The sequence below is a fragment of the Anguilla anguilla genome, chromosome 2 (assembly GCF_013347855.1).
Source record: "Anguilla anguilla isolate fAngAng1 chromosome 2, fAngAng1.pri, whole genome shotgun sequence".
Taxonomy (NCBI): Eukaryota; Metazoa; Chordata; class Actinopteri; order Anguilliformes; family Anguillidae; genus Anguilla; species Anguilla anguilla.
This window is the reverse complement of record NC_049202.1, coordinates 26,691,236-26,716,101: the sequence shown is the minus strand read 5'-3', so window position 1 is coordinate 26,716,101 and position 24,866 is coordinate 26,691,236. Positions and strand designations below refer to the sequence as shown.

General features: G+C 38.0%; 2 protein-coding genes across 7 annotated transcripts in view; both read left to right on the top strand.

Moving 5' to 3' along the window:
* The window catches only part of LOC118220135 (homeobox protein Hox-B3a-like), a 22,648-nt gene extending 3,759 nt beyond the window's left edge, over positions 1–18,889 (top strand). The window contains exons 1-4 of one of the 6 annotated variants that reach the window (XM_035403784.1): positions 228–840; positions 10,007–10,073; positions 15,316–15,891; positions 16,753–18,889. In XM_035403784.1, coding sequence (XP_035259675.1) covers positions 15,420–15,891; positions 16,753–17,516 — 1,236 coding nt within the window. In that variant the 5' untranslated portion in view covers positions 228–840; positions 10,007–10,073; positions 15,316–15,419 and the 3' untranslated portion in view covers positions 17,517–18,889. Of the gene's footprint in view, positions 1–227; positions 841–7,042; positions 8,179–10,006; positions 10,074–11,762; positions 12,451–15,315; positions 15,892–16,752 lie in introns of those variants that run through there. The other 5 variants (XM_035403787.1, XM_035403786.1, XM_035403790.1 and 2 more) reach the window with 5 other exon arrangements.
* A 1,639-nt stretch (positions 18,890–20,528) lies between these two features.
* Positions 20,529–24,350, top strand: LOC118220138 (homeobox protein Hox-B2a-like). Its single transcript, XM_035403794.1, has 2 exons — positions 20,529–22,198; positions 23,084–24,350. Exons 1-2 carry the CDS (start codon positions 21,787–21,789, stop codon positions 23,794–23,796), a joined length of 1,125 nt encoding a protein of 374 aa, XP_035259685.1. The 5' UTR covers positions 20,529–21,786; the 3' UTR covers positions 23,797–24,350.
* The last annotated feature ends 516 nt before the right edge of the window (positions 24,351–24,866 follow it).

Here is a 24,866-nt window from a genome sequence, read left to right as displayed (position 1 = left end):
TAATAATAATAATAATAATAATAATAATAATAATAATAGTAGTAGGCACCACCACTACCACTATCATCATCGTCACAGCACAACATGAATGGTTGTAACAATTATTGAAAATCTATGGCTATAAAAGTATAGTAATAATACATTTTAAAAGTATCTGTATTTTTCAACTAGACACAAATGTATGAAACAGTCGTATCGGACTTACTTTCTAATAGGCTATCCAACTGAAGAAAAATGAAATCGTGTTTAGAAAAGAGAAAAAATCATCCGACATAAACCCCTGAAAACTCCATAAATACTTTTATTAGTAACATGCAAGAAAGAGAGACGAAAACGATGTTGACTGTTTGGGAAAGTGAGAAAAGAGAAAACCAGCAGAATCAAAATGAAGTGTATTACAAAAACTATCCTCTTCATATTCTGTATTTATTCGTTTCGCAGTGACTTACCATAAGTAATTCTTTTCTGGACATTAAAAAATATTATTGTCAAGAAAAAACTGACGACAGTTATGATACGAGTTTTTGACTCATTTATTTATTTATTTATTTTGATTGTGGTGAAAGCAAGGAGCCCGTTGTTCGGTCAGAGTGGTCCCGTGAGCGTGTAGGGAGAAGACCCCCATCCCCCTATCGGTCACGTGATTCATTAAATAATTAATGCAGAGGTTGCAGAATAGATATGTATTCGTCAGGAAAATCGCAGACATGGTCTCCTTGTGTCTGACGTGAAATTCAACTGTCCTTTTAAAAACAAGCCTATAGCGGTGGAAAAAGAGAGCAAGAGACAGAAGCTGCAATAAAACAAATTTGGAGGGGAGAGTCTCGCCGTGAGGACATTGTAAGTACAGCGAATAGGGGCGATGCTGCTATATGCAAGAGCCTGCTGCGTATTGTGTTCAAATGAATTATTTGCTGTTTGTTCTAAATTGCGGTAAATATGTCAAAACAATCGTCTTACCATTGCTTTACCTTCTGTGTGTGCTTTTGTGTTGCATTCATTCGCTTGTTTTTTCATTGTTTATTTTCGGGCTTGAATGCACCATCCGACCATATTGCGCTCCACTGATAACAATATATTTTAAAAGTAACACATTTTTTCTCACTGATCCCCTCTCACTCATCTCTCTCTCTCTCTCGCTCTCTCTTGTTCTCTCTCTCTCACGCTCTCTCTCTCTCATTCTCTCTCTCTTCACCAGCTAGTCGCCTTGATTTATAGCGAATAGCGATATGTATGTCAGTAGTAGCGCGGCTGCCATTGTGTGTTTGTGAGAGAGTTGTGTTGTTTATGGCCGTGTCCGCGATAAATCATTTCTCACAGAAAATGATCCGCAAGTGATGATACAGTGGAATGAGGAAGAGATTCCTTGATCCTCGCTCTTCACCAATTCTTTCCCCTGTAGTCAGCTGGCTCTCAAGTTGATTGTTGTGGACTATTTACAGTAATGGATCAGCGACTAATATGAAGACTCAGTAGCTCGAGGTCTTGAGTTACAGCATATGAGATTACCAATTAGGGAAAGATTTGTTTAAATTTAGCAAAACGGGAACGCCTCGTTGGCATATAAATCTCGTAAAAGAGCGGGTTCTAATCTGAAAATCGTATGAGGTCCTATAGACTACGAACCGTTCTGGCTTTGGTTGCAGTGGGGTTTTTTATCGGTTTCTCGTCGGGGAAAAGATACATTGGAATACAAACTTTGTAAAATGAGGGCTTTGTGCGCACGCCTCAATTGTAAACCAGATTGAAGGCAGTCAAAATCAAATATTTTTATTCCGTAGCTGACAGAGCTGCATTCACAAATGTCTTAGAAACTACTTTTGCGATTTTGATTTATGGGACAAAAATCAAAAAACAAATGGGATTCTTGTTAAGGCAACAATTAAAAACTTTTCCTGTAGGCAGTGATGAAAAAGAATGTCGTCTAATTAAAAAAGATAAGAATATCTTTTCGGCATTAAGGAGGGAACCGAGACGTTCATTCCATATTCTTTTGTTTTTATTTTCGGTCTGGATAGCCGTTAGTGAAAGAAGTGCAGTAATAATAATAATAATAATAATAATAATAATAATATCATCATCATCATCATCATTTAGCTCCCTAAGTTTCGAAGAAAACTATTATTCATATTGACGAGACTAATGTATGTGATGATTCAATTGTTAACCAGACACTTAAATGCTATGTTTGTTCTTTATAGAGACAAAGATGCCTCTCTTCTCTTAAATGTTTTATCTTATGTTTTTGTGTAAAATGTAAGATAACATGATTAGCTTATACAGTTATGTTTTGTGTATCGTTGAATGTAGTAGTTATTGATTGATTTGACGAAAAATTAGTAGGCTATATGTGCAAGAACCAACTGCGCAATAAAATCTCCAGTGTTAATTTAACTCCAACAGAGTACATTTAAGTCCAAGAGGGACCATATGTACAGTGTAAGAGTTGATTGAACACAGAACATTTTACTCTGTATAATGATCGTACAGCGTCTGTCAATACAAACAAAAAGCTGAAGCTGCTATTGTCAATGGAGCATTGAATTCTAAAATCGAAGTTCCAATATTTCACTTAGTCGCCTCTCTTCCCCTTTGCCTCGCTAGTATGAACCTTTATGTAACAAAATTAGAATAACTCCTCGACTCACATCAAATATTAATGGGCGCAGCAGCAAGGGGCGAAACATTCAAAATGTAGCCTATATTCTAATACTGCTCAGCACTACCGGGCGCTGTGTCAAAAACAATATCCGAGCTCGTTTCAGGGGATTTAGAGTGAAGGGAGGAAATGGATTTCATTGAGGTGCCAAATTTTATTCCAGTTTGGCGCATACAGCATAGTCATAAGCCTACAGTTTGCAGTTTATGAAAAAGTCCACTAATATGGAGTGAAATAATAATAATAATAATAATAATAATAATAATAATCATCATCATCATCATCATCATCGTCATAAAATGCATTAATTCTTTTATTTATTTTATTTCCATTATCTTATTGCGACCCAAGGAAAACGAAGGGGGATTCTAAATTGAGAGGATTGGAATAACGCCGATACTTTAGCTACTGAGTATTGTTGGTGGATGACCATGCTTTCCCTGGGAGCATCGGTTATTTTCTGAAAGCTCCAGTACAATACCTTGCTCATGAACGACTACATGCAGAAATTACATCACATTAGATCACCTTATCGTACGTATTAGCCTGTTTTTAGTCTATGTATATTTGTATGCATGTACGTGTGTGCGTGTGGGTGCCTGCATTTATGTGTTTAGCTTTTGCGTACGTTTGTTGTCACTGACAAAAGAATCAATATACAAGAGGCAAGGGGAGGACACCAATATTTCGTTTTGTTGGGTTCACGTGGAAACATGGGTCTGAGTTCTGCTTTTTCGCCTGTCGTCCCAATAATTTTAGTGTAAAATCCTGCTTTTTAAATCGGCGCCGTTGACAGATCCCGTTGTCTACAAAAACAGTGAAAATTGCTTCAACGATATGAAGTAAATCCACTGGCACATTTCCCAGGCAAAACTGTATGCATGTAAGTTTTAAGTGGTTTTCTTTTTGTATAGGGTAGTGATATCGCGTTCATGTTACTTCTACATCGCAGTTAGATTTTAACAGTCAAGGGTAACGACAAACCGTCGTAGTTGGCCCCGATTACAACACGAGAAAATTCTCTTGTCGAATAGTATTAATTCATGAATCGATTAGTCTGCAGAATACAGCTATTCCGATTCCGTCCAGAAGAAAAACTTGATTTATTCAAGAGACAGTTAAATACAGAACATGCAATTATTTAACGACATTAAAATACTTTATTCCCATTACGTTTCACACTCGATCGTTCAAAGTGTATAGACAACAATAAGAAACATTTTAAACACAAATAAAAGTCAAGGAAACGGCACACACACACATATTTGTGTGTCTCCTGCCGTACAAACAAGAAAGAAATTCATTTTAATATCTGCAATGCTCACATTGTGTTATTATTGTCTTCTTCTTCTTCTTCTTCTACTTCTTCTTCTTCTTCTTCTTCTTATTATTATTATTATTATTATTATTATTATTATCAGTAGTATTAGTATTAGTAGAATAGTCGTTTAAGAGTATAGGAGTAAGAAGGTTTTCCACGTCTTCCTGGTTCTTAACACCGGAATAATAATCTGTTTGGAATGAATCAATAGGCTATCAATTCCTGCTCTCATTTATAAGGGTGTTCAGGAAATAAATCAGAATACTACTAAAACAGAAGCTGCAAACAAAAAAATAAGATTTTGTTTCAACAGAAGCAGAGTAAGTTCCCGAGTGGAAATTTACTGGGATAAAGCATATCCTAAACTGGGAACAAAAGTAGTCTTACAGTTACACCTTTTCTTTGTGACAGTTGCACGGACAAATGTCACTACACACGCACGTTTACATTTAATTTTACACGCAACTACAATGTTGACACGATGCAGAGGCCTTCTCTCCTCAGATGTGCATTCAATTTCACTAAATATGAATACGATTCAAAAAATCTATCTATCAACTATCGGAATGAAGCAGAACTTTTTCACCCTGTTAATGTCCGCAGGTTGTAATCGCCATATGGCTAGTGTGGACTCCACGCCCAGTACACCATACTGGACAGAAATACCTTCTTTCTCCCAGATTGCATGTCCCCGGCGTTCTATAATCCACTCTGCAGCACTCTTTTCCATGCAAATCGATAGCGAGAATAGGGAAGAGAGGCATCCTGGACAGCTGAAATCCTTGACTTTCTGAGAGCTGAAATCAGAACAGTTTCCTGCAGCAGCCAACCCATGGTGTTCGGAAGTGGGACTTTTTTTTAACGTGTGCTCGCATTTGTGCGCCTGTGTGCAATCCGTCCCGCTTGAGCCCTGTGGAAACTAGACCAAACAATGCCAATTTACCCGATCATGACGAACACTCTATACCGCTAAAATCACACAATCTATTCAGTAGAAGCTTTGGCAGACGGAGCGGGAAATTTCGTCAATACCACAATCCACAATAACAAAAACATAAATATATACACTGCTGGCTCGTAGCAGATGATCCAAACGCCACGGGCAATCTTTTTTTCATGAAGGCAGGTAAGGCATGTCGACTCGGAGGAGTCTATTACGAAATTATCTGTATGCGTTCCAGCACTATGAAACATAGGCTAGGTCTAATTAATTACTCATTTTTTGACCTATGAAGAAGCCATCCTTTGGACGAGCAAGTACATTTTTTGTCTTCTTACAGATTAAGACAGATGCCTTCAAATATGTAACCAGGAGGCTAAAGGGCGGGCCGCTCATGTGTTTCCCGGTCACCCCTTCTTTACCTCTTTGCTTGTTCGTATCTTTATATTCAGAACACAGACTTTGGTTCATCTTCAGAGAGTCTCTAAGAATTTAGAAAAGGGCGGTCGAAATATGAAGGGGTTAGCACTTTTGAGACACAAACTACATATGAACGGGTCTTGAAGGTTAGGTGTCAAAATAAATATATAGGTAGGGATGATTTATTACTTCAGAGGTGATTGTTTTCTCTTCGCTTCCTACAATTTAATTTCATAGCAGCCAAACTAGCATTATAATGAACAAGCATTTGTACAGAGTAGGCCAAAATAGTTGCGAAAGCGCCCACACACAACTTAAAAGAACATTAGAGGAACCTCAAGGAAGCATTTATTGTCGCTCTGAAATGAATTGATCGCGCCTTTCACACGCATTCAAGTTACTTATAATATATAGCCTACCAGTTTGACGTCAGAAAACAGAATCGAAAATATACATATTAAGAGCTAGGATATTGCTGTTATTACCGTATATGCTTGACTTGTTTCTCGGTTGATTTACAGTACAACTTGTTCGAAATTCTTTACTATCAGAATACATCATGTACCTATTATTTAAGATCCATCATATATAGCCTACACTTTTTGAGCCCAACGAAAGACTGATAACGTTTATAAATGTGGAAAATTGGACTTTGAGGTGATTTTGTGAGACGGAGATTTATCATCCAGACGTGGGCTAGGAAGATGTAATTACATATTACACTGCATCAGATCACCCAGGCCGCAAGCTTCCTGGGCAGTTATCTTAAAGTGTTCTTAGCAATCGGTGCTTCTCACAAATTTACATACTGTCTAAATTTCCACCCTCTCATTATCCATAATTTTAAAGATTTTTAAGATTTTACTGTTCTTCTGGGTTTGTTTATTTGCTCATTCATCCTCTATTCGCAAAAATGCGATTTTTATTTTAAATAAAACTCTATTTCTGTTGACCCCAGAAAAATGATAATAGGCTAGTGGTTTGTACGTTTTGTACGTTGTAGAATTCAAAATTACTCACAAGGCCCTAAGTAGATACAGTTACATTTATCTTGTAATAAATCGTTGCCAATAAAATAACTAACAGTCTTTTACATGTGCCAGTTGATGATATATGTGTATTATCATGTGTGGCTAATTCCCAATAATGTGTAGGCTATATTTATATCATGGCCATCATTATAACTATTTCATAAACAGTTATAACAGGTGTAGATGCATTTATTAATTTCATATGGAAGATTTTGCACGTAACCGTTAATATAAAGTCCACCCTTAACTGAGTCAATGTTGTTCACTGACATATAAAAAACATCGTGTCAGTTTATGTAACGGCTCCAGATTATTGGTATTTTTATTCTCTGTCCCTCCATCTGTTTTCCATTTAGGTTCCGCCTGTGAATCTAACAATTAGGGTGTATGAATTTAATGTTTTGTCTACTTTAATAGGCTTTACCTTATTATATTTTGTGAAGTTGGCATTTTGAGGCCCCCGGATCAGAGGGCAATTTGAAACAATGTTCTTCTGCTTTGGTTGGCCTTTTTGCTGTGTATCGCTGTTAAAAATTAGCTCTCTGGACCTGCTCTAATTAAAAATTAACTCTACTCTCTAAGTGCCTGAAGAAGGAAGTCTAAGACATGAGCATGAGAGATCAAAGCCCTGCACTGTACCGATGGTGAATTGATCCAAGAAAAACAATCTGAGAAAGCAAGATTCCTCTGATTTCTCTACCTCACTTCCAATCTATTTAAAATACCAGGACCGCCAGGGAGCAGGTGGTCACCCGCTAATGCAACCACCGTGCTATTTGTTCAAAAAAATTCAGTGCCACTGTGACCTATTACAGCCCAGTGCATTTTTCTCGTTTACCAGCATATAGCTACTCGTACTTTTGTGAGTAATATTCATAATTCTGGTCATATTTACCGCGGCAATTTTGGGAATATGAAATTATAATTTTGATACTTGTGACGATATCCAAATTGCAGGTTTAGTCATACGCATGGCAGCGGTTATGCCCAAGTGGCGAGTTTTATTGTAATCCAGAGCGATCTTTAGTTGAAGAACAGTTTGCGTGGGTGTAAACCAGCCCCGTGCTCCATATTCTTCAGGGAGAACAGCTGAACCCGCGTTATCACTGCAGACTTGTAGTCAGAGACCGCGCATCTCTCCTTCTCTTCCCCAGAACTCCCGTAGTGTTGAAGCTCGTCATCCGCAAAATTAGATTGAAAAGACATAACCAGACTTTGCATTCAGAAACAAATGTTGTATTTGCCCTCCCGTTCCGTCAGGATACCACTCCTTTGATCTTGTTTCGATTTAACCCAGTGGAATTCAGCGATGAAGCCTGATAGAAGCATACCTTCGAAGGGATTAGCAGCAACTATAGAAAATTAGGCATTTTGGGTGGTGCCTGAAGGAAAAAGGAAAAATGGCGAGAGAGCGAACATGTTCAGAAAACCTAGAAACTTTTTCCCTTTTTTTGAGAACTCATCTCATGAGGAAAGTGCTTCATTTCAGAATTGGCTTTAAAATGAGCGAAGGCTGACGTATGTGGGTCACGTGAGCGCATTATTCGTGCATTATTTTGGCATTTGGATGGAAAGGGCCTTGTCGTCTCGCGGCTGTGTTTCGCCCAGTCACAAACTCCGCTATTAACAACTGGCTGGTAATAACACAACAAATGGGATGAGGTCGGGGTTTCTTACACCGCTGACTAAAGAAGATCCTTTGCGATTTATTTGAACGCCTGGGAAAACAGGGCCGGGATGAATTCAGATAAATACAATATATATGGAGCGAATGAAAAAATACTTTCGTTGATTGATCATTAATCTGGTGAGTTATTACTCTTCAACACAAAGGTCATTCGGAAAACAGAAAACCAATCTGTCAAATGAAAACACAGCCACATCGCATACCTTCCCTGCTTATTAACCTACTTAAATTGTATTCCCAGTTTTTTTAAGATGAGTGTTTTTGAGAATATTCGGCGAAACAATGAGACGATATTTGTTGTGTATGGCTGCATAGAATATGTGTGAGATCTATGTCTGAAGCTGAGAGATAACGGAGAACTTTACAATAAAGTTTGGAGCTTTTCAAATTAAAAACCATCGTTGATTTGTTTATTTTGGTTGCTTGATATATGGTTGATTATTTTGGATGAAAACGAAATGCTTAACCAAGAAATTATATTACTCGTATCCCTTTCACAATTTTGGGATATGTGCATTAGGTATGAGCCTGTTGTTGTAACCCTTGTAAAACGAACGAACCTCTTGTTTTATATAGCCTATTATTTCGACGTTTCTAAAATGATGTGTACATCATTGATGCATCGTTGATGTAAATGATGCATCATTTTAGTTTTATTTGCCACCCAATTCATATTGGTTGCTTTTAAATGTCTGAAATCGGTGGTTTCTTTTCGTGTAAAACTCACTGATCAGCTCCTCTGCATAAAGCTGCCCCTCCCTTTGTTCTTTACCGTTGCAAGCTCAGGGATGTAGTATAGCCTCACTTTATAGGTAACTTATTTAATCCCGTTCAGCTTCAAGTCTTTTGCTTGCAATCGGTGCAGACAATCAGATGAGGGGCTCAAGAATGAAACCTACCGGCAATAAACTGTGGTCGATGTGGATGGAGGCGAGCCAAATCAGTGTGTGAGTGTGTGGAGGCAATAAATAACTTTATAGCGCTATAGGCCGCAAAGCCAGGGAGGTCAGGGAATCCTCCGTTTGATTTATGTGTTTGGGTAGCTGTCAGGAATCGGACTAGCGAGTGTGTTGAACGTTTTATTTTACTTTAATTTGAACCACACTGCAAACTACTACGTCCATTTGATTTTATTCTTAATCGTTCTCACATGTTATATATCTTAAATAACTGTCAGATGGCAGCAATTCAAAACTTATAGAACACTCTTCTCCTAATCGTTCTAAAATATGCATGGGTCCGTTTTGGTGTATTATTATTATTATTATTATTATTATTATTATTATTATTATTAGTGGTAATACTAGTGGAATATCTGATGTCTTTTTTTATTATAACATCAACATAAGAAACATATCGAACACATGTTATGTTTTCCTTTTGATCGCGTCCTGAAATTACGGTACTGTTCAATCAAATATTTATTGTCAATATGAGTGCACTAATAATTATACTTTTTAAAAGGTATAATGACCAGTGAAGCTGGAGACAGCAGTAATTAATATTTCCTGAAATGATAATTTCTCAAATATTCCACAAACACTTGCATACATCATGATCAACACTTTATAGAAAACAAGATTAATAAATAAAAAACAAGCTTATTTTTATTATCAATGGCATTTAAATAAATATTTTTCATACAGATAAAGAAAATAGTAATTTAACAACATTTGTAAAAAAATGTAATTCAATGGCAAAATGTTTAAATGACAATACGTGGCTATATTCTATAATCGACACACTGGAAGTGCGGTGACAAAGTAAAATAACTTTCAACTTGATGACCTTCATTATTAAAATTTCTGTGAATAATTTAGGTTAACGGCGTCAGTTACTTAAGACTCTCGCAGTATTTGTTTTTCGATTTTCAGCTTAGCTTGTGTGCACTATACTTTGAAATTTCAGCCACCCCGTTGATAGCAAATTTCCTCTTTTTTCTTTCTAGTCCCGTCATCCCATCAAGACGCCTTACTCTTGTATAAAATATTTCGGTGAAACAGGACAAAATAGCGGTAAGTGATTTTTTTTTTTTTTTTTTTTTTTAATTTTGTGGAAAATAATTGCAAAATATAATGCAAATATATGGGAACTTAGATTGTGTGATTATAATCATAATTAAATCGCTTGTTTTTATGTAACACATATTGACATCACTTATACATGTGCCCGTGGAACAAAACATATAACCAACTCCGTGGTTTATAATATGACTGGGATGTTACTCTATCTATTTCAAGTATCAGCAAATGGACATAGGTCCCATAGCAAACTTCTATTAATTTGCAGCTGACCTCTTAACTATTTTCAAGAGTCTTTCCTTTTCCTGCGTGCATGCAGAAAAGGAACAGTTATAATCTTCCTAAGTGTCTAGCTGATTGTTTTTTCTGTTGTTAAATTGTAATTGATGTTCAAATTTGATCTGTAAAATAAACTACTTCGTCTAAAAGATCACAGTACACATTAGGTCTATATTTGCAGCAGTACATGTGCTTTCAGTACATATAGGCACGCAGATACGCACTCTCTCTCTTTCTCTCTCTCTCACACACACACACACACACACACACACACAAATACCACCACCTCCACGAACTCAAATAACCAATGTATTTTTAAATGTAAGTATACAGCAATATCCACAAGCACCTGTACAGTTAAGAAAAACAGTTCTTTTGTTTAAAGAACCTGACGTTGTATTATCCGAACCCTGGAGTGAGGTAGCACATTATTAGTCTGTTTCATATTCCACCCTGAAAGAGGTTCTTCTCAATTTCTTTTCCCGACAGACCCAAAACAAAAACATAAAAACCAAGTCCTGACACCAAAATCAATTTGGACGATAGGCTGAAATCCCCTTCTTTAGTCTTCCAGTAAGAAACAGCAATGTGCTTCTTTCATCCAAATCCAATGTGTGGCAATGACACAGCTCTTGCCATTAGCCCACATTTTTAGGTTTGCCGACGGTTCCCTCAAATACTATATTTTCCTTGGAAATAAAGCTATTATGTATTTTGTGATTAGTGCGTTTTTTCTTTTGCTACACTAAAGCCACTGTTGCAAAATCACGCACAATGCTGTAAAGAAAAAATCTGCAAACACCTACATTTTTCTCTCCTGTCCTCCTCCTACGCCGTTGGAGATCCTTTCTATTCAAGTACCCAACACGAAATGCATCTTTTTAAAGTTGCTGTTTACAGCTGCTATGTGCAGTAAAGTCATAAATCTTGCGTAGCCATAAACGACAGGGGTAGTGTCCTGAATAATAAAGAGAGAGAGAGGGCGAGAGAGCTCGGGATAAGCAGTGGAGAGGAAAAAATCTTGAAACACCTATGTTTTCCTTCCATTTCCTTCGTTCCTTGCATGCCTTAATTTCCTTGTCTGTTATGAAATGTTGATGTACCGTCCCTGTCCCTTGGGTGTCAGGATTCCACGCACGATAAACCCCATTTTTAATATGCAGTCGCTTTTTCCAAGTTTTTAAGGCGTCTTTGCCACTGAAATATCCCTAGCTGTTAAATACTTCAGTTTATTTCTCTTTTTGTCCCGTGTTTTTACACCCCTCCCAAGTTTTAGCAGCCCGCTTATTGTCTTTTCTTCAAACTTTTATTTCTTTATCCGCGCATTAATTTTCAAAGGAGTTGTGTGTGTGTGTCGGGGGGGGGGGGGGGTTAACAATACAGATATTGCGTTATTTTTGCCACGAGCCGTGAGGGGGAAATACGCTATCAGTAATGCATTGCACACTGGAGAGGGAAACTTCAGGCTTTGCCTCCCTCTACAAAACAATATTAGCATAGATTGACACCTAACCGTGAAACACGTGAATCAAAAGGCACTGGCTTGCCGTCACCATCGTAGGCCTCTGTCCACCACGTCTGCAATTAGCATAATTTTTCACTAGTGACGCTGTGTTTGATGGGGATTAACACTCCTGCCCGGCGCTTCAAACAGCCCCGTCATTTTAACATAACGCAAAGGCCTTGTATTGACATCATAATAGAAAGCCATCGGAAAAGGAAAAAACTGAAATAAAATTGGGGAAATTTCACGAAGAGCTGAAGCGGATTATGTTGTTAAGATTTACGCCATGAAAGAAGGGGGGAAAAATCTGAGGCTATTGTTATCAGCAAGCAGGGCGTACCAGTCGACAGGGCAGCCAGAATCTTACTGCCTGTCCATTCGCAGCCCCGAGCTTTCCTCAGATCTTTGATGCTACAACATCTCGCCTTTACAAACGGAGGGAATCTATAAGGGAATATCCGGATCTTGGCTCAAGGCGGCCGTTCTTATATTCTTCACGAATTTTAAAAGAGCGGAGAACTATTGCTTATTGAAGCTGGATGAGAAACAATATTATGCCTACCCGTGCTTTCCTCGTCAGAGGCTAAGGTAAGCTGGACTGAAATAGGCTATCAGTTTGTGAATGGCGGAGAATATGTCCCAGTGATTTATGACCATATGACTCCAATCGCGGTTCAAGAAGAGTTCACAATGCTTTAAGCTTCCTTCCACTGCGCTACTCCTTTCTTTTTTCTTTGACTTTTTATCCGACAGATTTTCATTCTGAATTTATCTGCAGAGAAACTCTGGTAATCGTTTTTTGGAATATTTTGAAGTTTTGGCTCGCTTTATATTTACCAAGATGCACGTTCATATGGGTTTGAACTGGAGCTTTCTCTGTATATATTATCAAAATGATTTTTTGTCCAGCAGGCTGTTACTTCCCGTTTTACTTTTTGTACGTAACATTTTTAATTTGTCAGTACATGGTTGAAATTAGATACACATACGTGTGTCTTTAGCATGCTTCATTTAGTGAACACGCCATACTAAATTAATAATTTTCATTATGCTTATTTAGCCTAGCGATTCAACCTATGCAATTCTTCAGCAATGTAGCCTAACTTGTTTTCGTACTTAAATGATGTACGGTTCTTCGTTTAAATAGAAACTAAGCAACTCGGTCAACATCAGCACATACACCTATAATGTTGTTGTTTACATGACATTAAGTGCATGAGCTGTTGTTGACGGAGTTGTTGCCTTCGGGTTATGTTAGCTCTAGATCTGTTTTAAAAGCCAGGGAAGTTTGTTATTGTGTTACAGTAACAAGCAGGCCAAGGAAGCCTGTGCCTGGTTAATTGCTACATGATATAATTTAATATGTATTATCCCTGCTGCGATTTTTTTCAAACAATTCCTTGGAGTAAATAATTAGGATTCCGACCGCCTACAGGAAAGATAAATGAGCGACATTTGTGACGCGTTGTGAGTTTATACTCAAAATCTGTAGGTTCCTTTTAAAGAGATACATAAAATTAACTTTAATGTGCACCGTAATGGTTAATAATTTTTATTTTCCTGACGTACAATACTTAGCAATTTCCTTGGTTTGTGTTTTTTGACTGGGCCAATTAAATAATATATTCATTCAGTAACTTGCTATGGCATAATGTATTGCTGTTTTTTTTTTTTTGGTCTCTCAATATTGATTTAGTCTCATGAGAAGATGTGTTCAGACCTGGTTATACACATTTACAAGACGGCCTTAAATTTTTCCTTCACTATGAAGTATGTTTGACTTACCAGGGATCCTGGAGTTATGTCGTTTCGTTAACGTGACCTTCTTTAAATGATTTATTGAGTGTTGATGCATTGAAATACTTCGTAGTTTTAACGTTTCATTCATTAGCAAGAATGCGCCGCAAGAATATTTGTATTTCGACACATTTGGTAGGCCTACATTAAGCTATTTGACAAGTTATCAAAAACGGTAATAGTAGATAAACGACAGTGAACACGTTGTACAGAACAAAGCCACGGCACAATTCTTTAAATGTTTAAATTCATTAAAACAATTCTCTATCTCTTTATTTTGTTGTTGTCATGCATGATTCTCCGTAGACCAAATACTAAACATTTTCATGGGGTACATCACAGACAGAGGACCAATACTAATAATTGTAAGAAGAGACGGTAGAAAATTTGAGAAAAATGTTTTTTTATTTATTATATAGTTTTAGCTATAATGCTCCCTTTCCGTGTGAAGCAGGGAGTCGCAGCTGTTTAGACTTATCTATCCCATAGGACCATAGTGCCAATTTAAAACATCATGTTCGCACCCAGCTTGTGTGTGTATTCAGACATCCCATGTGCATGGGCATGGTTTAGAGGTGTCTTGTACCCTGGCCTCCAAAACACCCGGCCCACCACCTAGCGAGGAAACCTCTATCTTCTGAAGGGTAGCTTCTTTGGCCGAATGACCCTCATGCATCAAATCGCACGGACGCATTTTAGACGTGCTCCATTATTCCGTACTTCTTAAACGAAACCTAGAAGTAAAGTTCCGAACACAGGGAGCCGTGGCTAAAGTGCTGTATTTTCTGGTTTGTAATGTTTCCCAAAAACACTGTTCTGTAACCGGAGAAATGGCTCACTACCCCCACAAAGTATTCCCTCTTTGATGCAGCTCAAGAATCCTGGAGTATTTAGCCCTATTATAACTGCCTTGCTATAACTGTTCGTTATTATCTCCGTTGAAGCTTTATTGTTTGGTATGCTTTGTATTATATCTTTGTGTTGAACGTATTTTTGTTCGAATGTAGGGATATAAGTAACTAACAATAACAACATCTGTATATTAGTATTATTCTGCGGCCCATAACTGTCTGTAAATATATAGCCTATATATGTGTAACATTCTTTAAATTTAGGACAATGTCTCATAATAAATGTTAATGTATAATACCTGGCGTTTATGTGCTTTTTCTCTTTTAAAAATATGTAGATAACGTGAGCGACCTTGAGTACATTAACCTATCACCCATAGTACAATTAGAAGCCACAATAAACGCTCGTCGGGAATTAAATGCAAAATCTTATGTTTATCATTACATAACATTGTTTGAAAACGTGAAATTATTACTGCACAAAAGAAAGAGCAATACAAGCAAGCGGTGTACGATATCACACGATGATATAAGTCAATAATACAATGTAATGCAAAATTATTTAATAGTTGAATAATAAGATATCGGCCATAGCAGTGAGTGTGTGTGTGTGTGTGTGTGTGTGTGTGTGAGAGAGAGAGAGAGAGAGAGAGAGAGAGAGGTGGGGGTGGATTCAGGGCTGCGTGTTCTGACAGCATCTGCACGTTGAGTTTTTAGAAAGCGCTATTCATGTCATTGGGCTTTTCAGTAGCTAAGATGGATTTATGGCTGCGCCTCTTATTATGTGATTCTTATAACCTTTCAGGTCAGCGTCCAAGAGGCCGTTGGAAAGAGTCACGTGACCTCTGGTGCCAATGTTCTTCCAGAAGGTCGTCAGGACCCTGGTAGCCGGTGAAACTATTTTCGGAAATGCAGAAAACGACCTATTACGACAACTCTACGCTTTTTGGAGGTTACTCATACCAAGGCACCAACGGGTTTGGCTATGATGTACCACAACCGGCCTACCAGTCTTCCGCACACCTGGAGAACGACTACCAGAGGTCCGCGTGTTCACTACAGTCCGTTGGAAACGGCACCCAGCAGCAATCCGCAAAAACGAAGGAGCTCAATGGGAGCTGTATGCGCACCAGTCTGCCGCCTGAACACCACCAAGCCCCCCCAGTTTCTCCTCCCCAGAATCCCTCAAACAGTACTAACAGCAATTCAGCGCAACATTCGAGCAGCAGCGGCGGCGGCGGCACAGTGAAAACAGCTTCCACCAAGACGTCCAGTCTTCCCCCTAACCCTACTCTCACCAAACAGATATTTCCGTGGATGAAAGAATCAAGGCAGAACTCGAAACAGAAAAACAGCTCGCCAAGCACAAGCACAGCTAATGGTGTGTGCTCCCCCAGTGTTTTTTATTTATTTATTTTTAACCCACAATCTCCTAAAGCTCTTTCTAAAATAAAATAACTGTAAAATTTCTATTTGAGAATATTAAGAACATTACACATCTGCAATCTCAATACCAAAACACACATACACGATAATAACTGGACTGACCATTTCTTTTTATGCAACCACAACGAGCATAGACACTGTTGCGAATTATTTCAAAATAACTGACGCCCACTAAAATGTATTAATTTGCTCTTGCATCCAACTGTAGGAAAAGTAGGGAGGTCTAACTCAATTAATATGACGGGAGACTAGGATGGTGAACTGTTTATGAACGTGCCATTCGACTTAGAATTGTCCAATATTTTGTCGTTTTGTCCGAATAGTCACACACAGTCTGATATCTCCAATGTTTCGATAACACATTTTAATTAAATTTATGCATTAGAGACATTTTCAAATTTTGCGTACATATGCGGAAAGAAAACTAGAAACGCAAAATCTTTTGATTTTGACTGAACGTCAAGTGTGCGTATTTAACAAGACTAATAAACTAGTTATGTAAGATAGCATACAGATTACAAAGTCTGTTATGAAGGCTTGATTGTACTCATTAAAATCAATTAATGTTGATACGATGACTCTAAGTGTGCTTATGTACAGCTCTGGCAATGGGCTTGATGCAATTTACATATACCGGGTCAGTGTCGGAGCTCAGTTCTCTTAATAAATGCCAAAGCTATGAAATGGTGAAGACTAATATAAAGGGGTTAAGGTTCTATGCCTTCTCTGGTTTATTAAGAAACGGTGCATTCAATTTCTGAATGTAGTAATTATGCTTTATTTCATTTTCACCCAGCGGAGAGCTGCAGCGGCGAGAAAAGCCCCCCGGGTTCTGCGGCATCCAAAAGAGCGCGAACAGCATACACGAGTGCGCAGCTGGTGGAGCTAGAGAAGGAGTTCCACTTCAATCGTTACCTGTGCAGGCCTCGACGCGTGGAGATGGCCAACTTGCTCAACCTAAGTGAACGACAGATCAAAATTTGGTTCCAGAACCGGAGAATGAAGTACAAAAAAGATCAAAAGTTAAAGGGAATGGGTTCCCCCTCGGGTGGACCCTCACCCACTGGAAGTCCTCCCCTTCCGATGCAGTCATCAGCTGGTTTTATGAACTCCATGCATCCAATGACTGGAAACTATGACGCCCCATCTCCGCCATCTTTTAATAAGCCTCATCAAAACGCCTATTCCATGTCAACAGCCTACTCAAACCCCATGAAAACCTGCCCCGCGCAACAGAAGTATGCCAACACGGCACCAGAATATGACCCTCATGGTCTACAGGGTAATGGTGGTAGCTATGGAACTCCCAATATCCAAAGTAGCCCTGTATATGTTGGAGGGAACTATGTGGATTCCATGCCCACTTCGGGTCCGTCTCTGTACGGCCTTAATCACCTGCCACACCACCAGTCTAATAGCATGGACTACAATGGTGCTGCACAGATGCCAACCAGCCAACATCACGGACCATGTGACCCTCACCCGACATACACAGATCTGTCAGTGCACCATCCTACTCAGGGTAGAATCCAGGAAGCGCCCAAATTAACACATCTGTAGCAGGTTTGGAAATTAAATGAAACTAATACATGGGGCGCTGCAATGGGACTAAAAAAATAATCCAGTGGTTTCTTGTCGCTTTTTAAAATGTATATTTTGATGCTGCAGTACGATTGTTACAAGCGTGACATCCTTATTTACATTAACTTTTCTTAATTTCTTACGAAAGTCCACCCTTAATTTACGACTGGAAAACGTGCGTATAGTGTAGAATTTACCTTTGTGTTGTCCATCCATTCTAAGATTATTTGAAAATAGAATACATTGAATTTAGCCTCTGCATAAATTCACAGCATGTGCAACAACGTCAGAGAATATTCATACTGAAAATAGCCCAGAATACTACGATATAATGTGAAAAACATTCATCTTGCCACAAGACAACCACTGGATTATTGTATTTTACCTTCCTTGTTCATAGTACCTCTTTACTTAAACCCATCACCTTAACTAACCTAACTGTCACTTGATAATTTAACTCATTTCAGCAACCATACGAATGGTGAGATGGCACGTGTTCTTGCATTTCAGAGCGCCTTTCCTTCCCAACTTAGACAGTGGGATTGGTATATGCGCAAAACAATAACGTATAAAAATTGGGAAGTATTCGTAAAATATTTTTGTCTTAAGCACAATGTGTAAAACCTGAAAACTTGGATTAGCCGTCACCCCACTGCCCCCTGCTTTGAAGCTCCTTATTTCGATCTGTTCACATGGCAATATTAATGTTAAAGCCCGTATCTTCTCTTTTCTGGACTTGACGTGAAAACAGGGTATATTTGAACAAAATGTATGTCCGAGAAATTAAGCTGAAGTGACAAGGTATAGAAATTCACTAATGTTTTTTTTCCTCTGGACATCATTGTTGCACTTAAGAGTTTACATTTTAATGGGTTCAAATATTTTGAAACGGAAGACCTCCAATCAGCTCAATCCTGGGCGGCTTCCTGTATGCGTGTTCAATTGAACATTCATCCATAAATACATATATATATATATATGCATATATATATTTATTTGTTATAGCCAATATTTTTTTCTTTTTTGGTATTATTTATCTTCCCCAATATTATGTATTTATATCAAAATGTACTTTTTTAGTATTTACCTGTTATAAAAGACGTGTTCTTGTCATTGTAATCAAATTTAATTTAGTTATTGTATTCTAGATATTAGTAGTTTTATGTTGCCCTTGTACATAAATAATGTATTGAGTTACATGGGAGGCATGAGGATGGGATCAGACTGACTGTTACTGCATAGTCGAGAATTAGGTAAACCCCTTTTTGAGAATCTTTGTTCTTCGTAGTTACTTTTTTCCTTGCTAAGAGTTGTCTGTTGAACAATTCTTTAATAAAAATACTGGTATTCAGTTTCATCTTATTTTCTGAGCGTCAAAGACGTAGCCATGTCTTTTCACATGCCCCTATAAACTGTCACACATTGATGTTTTCACAAGAAAAGCCCATAGCAACATTGTCAAAAACTCACAACCACATATATACTGGTTTTCTACATCGCGCAGTAAACATACACGCGGAACTTTTTTCATGTGAGCATGAGCTTTGTTTCCCCTACTGGCAATATCTTAAGTCAAGAAAGATCCAGGGACTTGAGTGACTCTTTACAGACGTATATGGGTCACGTGGTCGGAGGCCACCGCAAGCTCCAGGCCTGCCAGGAAAACAAAGAAAACATGGATTTGATACAGATTTGTTAAGAAAGAACAGAATATTTTAACGCTTTTAATTCAAAAGTTGTAATATAGGCGCACAATGTTACATGTGTCAGAAAGAATGCTATTAGTGAATAAAATCTGACATCTTCGTTTAAAACATATTTTTAATATTGGTATTGTTGTAAATACTATTTAGGACATTTTAGCAGGTATAGGTTTCCAATAAAATTATCACTGCATTTATCTGCACAATATCCCTTAATGTAGGCCTATGCTATGGTAAATGACACCGCATCAGTATCGTTTAAATGACAAACTATAGGGAACACTAAAATGGTGTGTGGTGTGACCATTATACATGTGTGTGTATATATATATATATATATATAATTTTTAATTCACCTACTTCAAGCATAATCCATCACATACATTATTCTTTGCATGTAGCCCACTCAATAATTAGCCTCTCGAAAATAGATCATCAAGGAGTCGTTTTCCTGGAATAATTTTAGATTCATTACAACGCTTCCTATTTTCGAAATGGATAGTGGATTTTTAAAATGCGAATTATTATTTTCTAAAACTACCAAAAACGATATTATAATTACATCGATATTAAATTATAGCAGAATATACCCGTGATTACGACAAAAGCTATGGATTTGAGTTACATTAGTCGGTTTCCCTTTAGGTAGCCCAACAGTAAACCGCTAAAAAAAAAAAATTAAAAAAAAAGATAATTGATCACAAAGAAATGTCCTTAACAACTGGTTGGCCTAACATTTTGCTTTTAATGCCCGTTGATATACAGCATTGCATTTTTAAGTTAAAGGTAGGCTACATAATTAATCATGCTCATCGTTGACAACGTGAAAAGAACAAATATACACATCGCCTACATACATACATACATACATACATACATACACGAAATAGCTTGCACGCTTTAGAATAGAAGAGGATGATGATTTCACAAGTTAAGTCACAGAGTCCCTCGTGTTTTCCGGCTCCTGCGAATAGCTGCCTGGAGGATGCTGTAGGCTACTTAAATTTAAAGACTACGAACACCCACACACATTTTCGCCTTTCTCGGTAAATCAAAACAAAAGATTTATGTGGGGCACGAGTTTTAAAGTACACAAATTTATCGCCACTAAGCACAAATAATAAAATAATCTTTTTATATTTACGATCTTCATCTCTCTCTCTCTCTCTCTCTCTCTCTCTCTATATATATATATATATATATATATATTCTTTTTTTTTTTTTTACAAATTAAGCTATGCATTGTTATACATCTTGTCTAAAAGAACAAATCAGTTGAGAAGAAACACATCTGTAGCTCCATGAGGCAAGAGAGCGCTTCCTTTGTTATGACCAGGAGTAGAGGGGATACATTCTTGAGGGTGGTTGCAGCTTTTGCTGTCAAGCGGTTTGCCGAGAAAAAGATTGATCACTGCTATTATTTCACCACTTGGTACCTAAAAATATCTTCCTTTGCTAATTATTTTCAAACCTTGTAGTAACTAGCAATATTTATTAAAAATACTCTCATTCAAAGCCGATTAAGAAAAATCCACTCTAGATATTAGATTATGATGTAGGAAATAAAACGTGCACATCCGTACATCGGGAAATAGGGATTCCATGTGAACAGGACCTTTCAACGAACCTATGGCAGTCTCTGCTGCACACGAGCCCGCTTTCGTTACTTAAAGCAAACGTGGTGCAGTTTAAGGCCTAGTGGAAGATCACTAGCGAAATTATTCTTTAAATGACAAATCGAATGTATCCTCATTTACTCAATAAATGTTCGTACCCGGATTAAATGTGAGGAAACTATTTAAAAAAAACTGATCTAGAACACTTACACTATGAGTCTTCATACACTGTCCAGTGTCGGATGCCGTCATGGAGATAAAAATAAAGCACTTCAAAGACTCGTAAGAAACGTTTTCTGACATGAAACCACAGCTCACATTTTTGTAGACAGATCTCAACTTCTTGCTTTAAGGGAATGGCACTCAGACAGTAGAAGAAAGTTCTCAATGGTTAGAATGTATGTTCGTCTTGTCAGAACTTTTAAGATTAATGACCTGCCTTCATAAATGCCCTGTTTGCCATATTGTGTATGTGCTCTTTACAATCACCCTGGGTGCTAAATTACAACACGGTGTCGAAAAACAGCAAGCGAACCCCCGTTGTTTGGAATGAAGAACCACACACAGCCTCCCACACGATACTGTGTTTAGAGACACATGGTCACCGAAAGCCTTTTTAATTGGAAAGATTAGCCTACCTCCTTACCAGCGGTAAGAAAAATTCAATATCCAGTGTTTTAGATCAATTTGAGAAAATAATGCATGCCTTTTTCACCAGGCCAAGAATTACCATTGGCCAATTTTGATCATGTGACGAGGAATTGGATGCAATTTCGCCCTAGTCTTCAGTTTACAAGACCAAGGTCCCCATACGCCAGTAATATCACTATTATACACAATTATTAAAGCCTGCAAATACACAGTAGCGGGCGTTTTATCTTTTTTATATATTGTTTTGATACCACACTTGCTTTCTGGTCAGGAGAAGCGATGAATTTTGAATTTGAGAGGGAGATTGGGTTTATAAACAGTCAGCCTTCCCTCGCAGAGTGCCTGACGTCTTTTCCCGCTGTCCTGGAGTCATTTCAAACTTCATCAATCAAGGACTCGACATTAATTCCTCCTCCTTTTGAGCACACCATCCCCAGCCTGAATCCCTGTTCTAGCAGCCAGGCGCGACCGAGAAGCCAAAAACGAGTTTCAAATGGCCTCCTGCTCCGGACGGCGGCACAGCAGGGCCCAGCTCCGGCGGCGAACAACGGCCCGCCGGCACCCGAGTTCCCATGGATGAAAGAGAAGAAATCCTCAAAGAAGAGCCAGCAACCGGCAAATGTAACCATCGTCTCCTCCCCCACCTCTGCTTCCTCCAGCTTAGCAGTTTCGGGACTGGAGTCTCCGACAGGTCGGTAGTAAATACATGTTGCCTTCAGATTATGATTTTTCAGGTTTTTGTACTTGTGCAATTTTATGGGAAATTTCTCAAGATTACGCAAAGCAATACAGATCTATACCACAGACGGATCAGAGGATTTGCTTTTGATGCTAAAAATGTGCAAGTGCAGTGCACTTTGGCTTTTTTATACTACCGCAACTATTTTATTTATTCTCCATAGCGAATAGACCGAGGGATTGTTAGCTGTAGATGCGTTGCACTTATTGTAACTGTTTTATCCTAATGAAACAGATTGGTCTTAAAACACAGGCTATACAACAACATATAATGGTGTCAATGTTAAGTAGGCTAATTTAATTTGGCGTTGCAAATCCTTGTAAATACATAAAATAAACACGTGACATTGGTGTATAAAATTGGTTATGATTTACAGAATGTATACCTTTGAAAAATGATGTGAGCTCATGCATGTTACTAAACAGAAACTTATTATCTAGTTATAGACAACGCTTTTGACTACAAAACAATTTGCAAATTTAATTCTGTTGAGTGGCAATTGCATCTCACTGATAAATTCATTTATTACATTTCATTTAATAAATTAGGATATAAGCTAATGTGAAAACAGTGAGACAAAACAAAACATTTAACAGATAGAATGGATGTATGCAGTACGCTATCTCGGAAATGTCATAACGGATTTACATAAGTCAAGAAAAAAACATGTTTATTTCTAATTTATAATATGAATTTTGACTAGATAGATTCTCAGAGTATGATTTATGTGTTCTTGTGAGGGAAAGCATGGGTGGCCTTTACTCGTGTTTTGTGTGATTTATTTCACGCTTCCTCGTTCTAATTATCTTATTGCCTTTTGTGATTATTTCATTTCAGAGGCACAGAATGGTTTGGACAATGGAGGCAGCTCTCGACGACTTAGGACAGCCTACACAAATACGCAGCTTCTGGAGCTAGAGAAAGAATTTCATTTCAATAAATATCTTTGCCGACCTCGCCGAGTTGAAATAGCAGCATTGCTGGATTTAACCGAACGACAGGTTAAAGTGTGGTTCCAGAATCGGAGGATGAAGCACAAGCGACAGACGACGCATCATAAGGAGGGCCAGGAAGGGGACTCTAGCGGGCTTGAACTCATGGAAGGAGGTGATGCAGCTTCTCCTTTTTCGAGCCAACTTTTGGACACGTCGGGCTCTACCCTCTCGGAAAACGAGACTTTGTCTTATCCCAACAGCAGCGTCAATAACCACCCCACCCCCTCGAAGACACAACCAACCATCCAGAAGCGTACATCAGCTCCGGACAAAACTGCGATATCGCCCCCGTATCCAACGCCCACTGTAGATAACCTTCCTACAATAGACGATGGCTGTGCATCTGGCCCTGATAATTCGTTTTCAGAGTCACAGGATGCCGACTCCCTCCCGGATTTGAATTTCTTTTCTACCGACTCCTGCCTACAGATTTCTGACGCGTTGTCGCCTAGCCTACAAAGCTCGCTCGACAGTCCAGTAGATTTTAGCGAAGAAGACTTTGATCTGTTCACGAGCACCCTTTGTACTATAGATTTACAACATTTGCAGTTCTAACAAAGTAATTTACTTTAGTTGAAATGTGCTCAGTGATTATTATGGAGATTAGGCTACATCATGGTATGACTGGAAAATTAACAAACGTTATGTCGGGTTATGATCTAGATATGAACGGCTTATAATGTGATATGGGAACGAATATTTCCATTTTCTGAAACATGTAAGCATTTCATTGAATTGTAATTCCATCGGGATTGCACTGTGCAGATGTCAGGTATTTAGTTGGTTTGAATTTGTCTTATTTTATTTGGATTGATTTATGGACCACACAGGAGTGCGGCAGAAGATCAGTGTAGCCTAAACTCAATCGTTGAACTCTCAGGAAGAACATTCATACTAAAAGGGTGTTGTCCCTCTTTATGAGTTTTAGAAATAGTTTATTTATTGAAATTCTTTAATAGTAAATTTCAAAATATTTATTGTACATTATTTTCATAGTTGAAATAAAAGAAAACATTTATATGCCGGAGTATGTGTTTTGAGCTTGTTTTCCAATTGCGCGACTGATTGCCTACAATTGCTTGTGTTTATTTAGGCTACCTCACCATTAATAAGTGAAAGCATACCTGCCTCAGTCTAGGGTTTCTACCCTCAGATTGTAATGTTTTGATAGTTCTGCTTTTCAATTATTCGTGTAAAACAAATAATTGCAACTTAGTAATGTGGTAACGATGCTCCATAATGAAAAGAGATTCCTGTTAGCACCTCTTAATTATACGATACTGATTCTATTTAATAGAAATATCGAAGATTTTAATTAATACATTTGAGAATTTTCTCAGAGAAACGAAGTGACAAACATCAATGTAATTTGTACTGTCCAACATATAGGCCGAGTTGTACATGGGATAAACATGAAAATATTTCAAACGCACTGTTTGGGTAAGCGCATATACATGAAACAAGCCTTTCGAATTCAAATGTAATGTAATACCAAAATGTACGACAGCTCAATTTTTATAAAACTGACTTAACTTTTACAGCCAATAGTGATTCAGTTTCTTTGTCTGGATTACCAAGTACCATGCCAAAAGTGTTTTCTTCTGAACAATTCATATATCTAACTA

Excerpts from the sequence above, each read along its gene's own strand:
- LOC118220138 (XM_035403794.1), top strand. The coding sequence starts at position 21,787 with ATGAATTTTGAATTTGAGAGGGAGATTGGGTTTATAAACAGTCAGCCT. Across the intron at positions 22,199-23,083 it reads GGGACTGGAGTCTCCGACAG|AGGCACAGAATGGTTTGGAC; the intron begins GTCGGTAGTAAA and ends ATTTCATTTCAG.